Source organism: Spinacia oleracea, chromosome 3 (genome assembly GCF_020520425.1).
Source record: "Spinacia oleracea cultivar Varoflay chromosome 3, BTI_SOV_V1, whole genome shotgun sequence".
In the NCBI taxonomy this organism is placed as follows: Eukaryota; Viridiplantae; Streptophyta; class Magnoliopsida; order Caryophyllales; family Amaranthaceae; genus Spinacia; species Spinacia oleracea.
This window is the reverse complement of record NC_079489.1, coordinates 43,194,369-43,195,998: the sequence shown is the minus strand read 5'-3', so window position 1 is coordinate 43,195,998 and position 1,630 is coordinate 43,194,369. Positions and strand designations below refer to the sequence as shown.

Sequence of the window (1,630 nt, the reverse complement as noted above, 5' to 3'; positions counted from 1 at the left end):
TTTAAAATAAGTCCTTAAGTTCTTTAGTTCAAAGTTGGGAGCGAAAATGTCATTTTATGCTAAATATGACCTATAACAACCGAATGAGCTTTAAATGTGAATAAATAGATTGGTATGAGTCTTAGAAAGTCAAAACTAAGCATATAAAACATTTAGTAAGTTTAAAATGAGTCCTTAGGTTCTTTATTTAAAATTTGGGAGCGAAAATGCTCATTTAAGCCTAAATATGACCTATAACGACCAAACAAGCCTTAAATGTGCATAAGTAGATTGAAATGAGTTTTGAAACTTCAAACTAAGCATATTAATCATGTAATAAGAATAAAATGAGTACTTAGGTTCTTTAGTTTAAAGTTGGGAGCGGAAATGCCATTTTAGCTCTAAATATGACCTATAACGATCCAATGAGCCTTTCAATCTTTTTATTCACGATGATGATTTTATGAGAGATTAACTATGGGTGATTGTTCACATAAATGTAAATTGTTAAATATTTTTGTTTCATGGACAGATAATCATGGTTCTCCGTCCTATGCAATATTTTCCACCAAAGAAGTTTTGTTTTAAAGAAGCTACTCGTATTCTATGAGTAGAAATATTTCAAGAACAAAGAAGCTTTAGGACCAAACATAACTCAGCATCAAGAAGACAAGAAGAGTACTCCCCTGGTATCTTTGGTAGATCTGGTGTCCTGTTGTCAAACACCACTCCCTTTAGGTCATTTTGGTATTGCCCCTGTACGTACAACCAACCACCAACCCATCAGTAATATATATTACTTTTATAGGGGAAGTTGAGTAATTAGTTAAGTGTACCTGAAGAGCCCAGAAACGGAAACTGATGTAAGACATGGGATAACGCCATACTGGCTTTGGTATGTCCTTGGGGAGCCAGAAGAAGCCCGAAACAAGCATGAATATTCCCTGATAATTATTATACATAATATACATATCAGAAACAAATTAAATCCCTAATCCTTAATTATTCATTAGATATATAATTATATACCTGTATGCCAGCACCAGTAATAATTCCCATGAGGAAATTGGGGACAACGCTGGCGATGGCCATCATTAAGCTCTCAACAACAGTGACACTAGCATAAAGACATAGCACAAAGAATATATAGTGCTCAAACCCTGGATGCAACCGAACCATGAAATAACAAACTGTTCCCGAAAGAAAGGTTATCAACATTAGGAATGGCATTGCAGATATTGTGTTGCTTATCACGACTCATGTAATCTTTCTACCTAAGCGAACCATCAATAGTCTGATTTTGGTATGATATACTAGTAAACAAACCCATCTCAGTTGACAATATATTTATTTTTTAATCTAATTAGCAAAAATAGGGGAGTGATTATCACACTAAAACGCATGGTTCAAACTCTGGACTCTTAACTCTTAATTCTTCTTACCGTACATTATGTTCTACTGATTCAAATCAATGATTAATTGATCTTTTCTGCAAGGAAATAAACTACTATCATGAATTTGAATACGTACTGATACGTATCCAGTAGTCCAGTACCCAAGGCTTTAAGCAACAACGAACAATAATATGATCTGATCATAACCAACTCATGAAACATGCCAACACACTTTTAAAGGTTCACCATATTATTCC

At 34.0% G+C, this 1,630-nt stretch overlaps 1 protein-coding gene across 1 annotated transcript; it reads right to left on the bottom strand.

The window, feature by feature from the left end:
* Positions 1–512: 512 nt before the first annotated feature.
* On the bottom strand, positions 513–1,262 carry LOC130468973 (ABC transporter G family member 11-like). The gene is made up of 3 exons (XM_056838017.1): positions 1,009–1,262; positions 816–923; positions 513–735 (listed from the first exon to the last, which is right to left on the bottom strand). The coding sequence occupies exons 1-3, from the start codon at positions 1,207–1,209 to the stop codon at positions 601–603; spliced, it is 444 nt and encodes a 147-aa protein (XP_056693995.1). The 5' UTR covers positions 1,210–1,262; the 3' UTR covers positions 513–600.
* Between the last annotated feature and the right edge of the window lie 368 nt (positions 1,263–1,630).

Bases quoted from the DNA above. Each gene is read 5' to 3' on its own strand.
- LOC130468973 (XM_056838017.1), bottom strand. From the start codon at position 1,209: ATGCCATTCCTAATGTTGATAACCTTTCTTTCGGGAACAGTTTGTTAT. The intron at 924-1,008 runs GTATATAATTAT...AATAATTATCAG, and splicing joins TTACTGGTGCTGGCATACAG to GGAATATTCATGCTTGTTTC. The intron at 736-815 runs GTACACTTAACT...TTGTACGTACAG, and splicing joins TCCGTTTCTGGGCTCTTCAG to GGGCAATACCAAAATGACCT.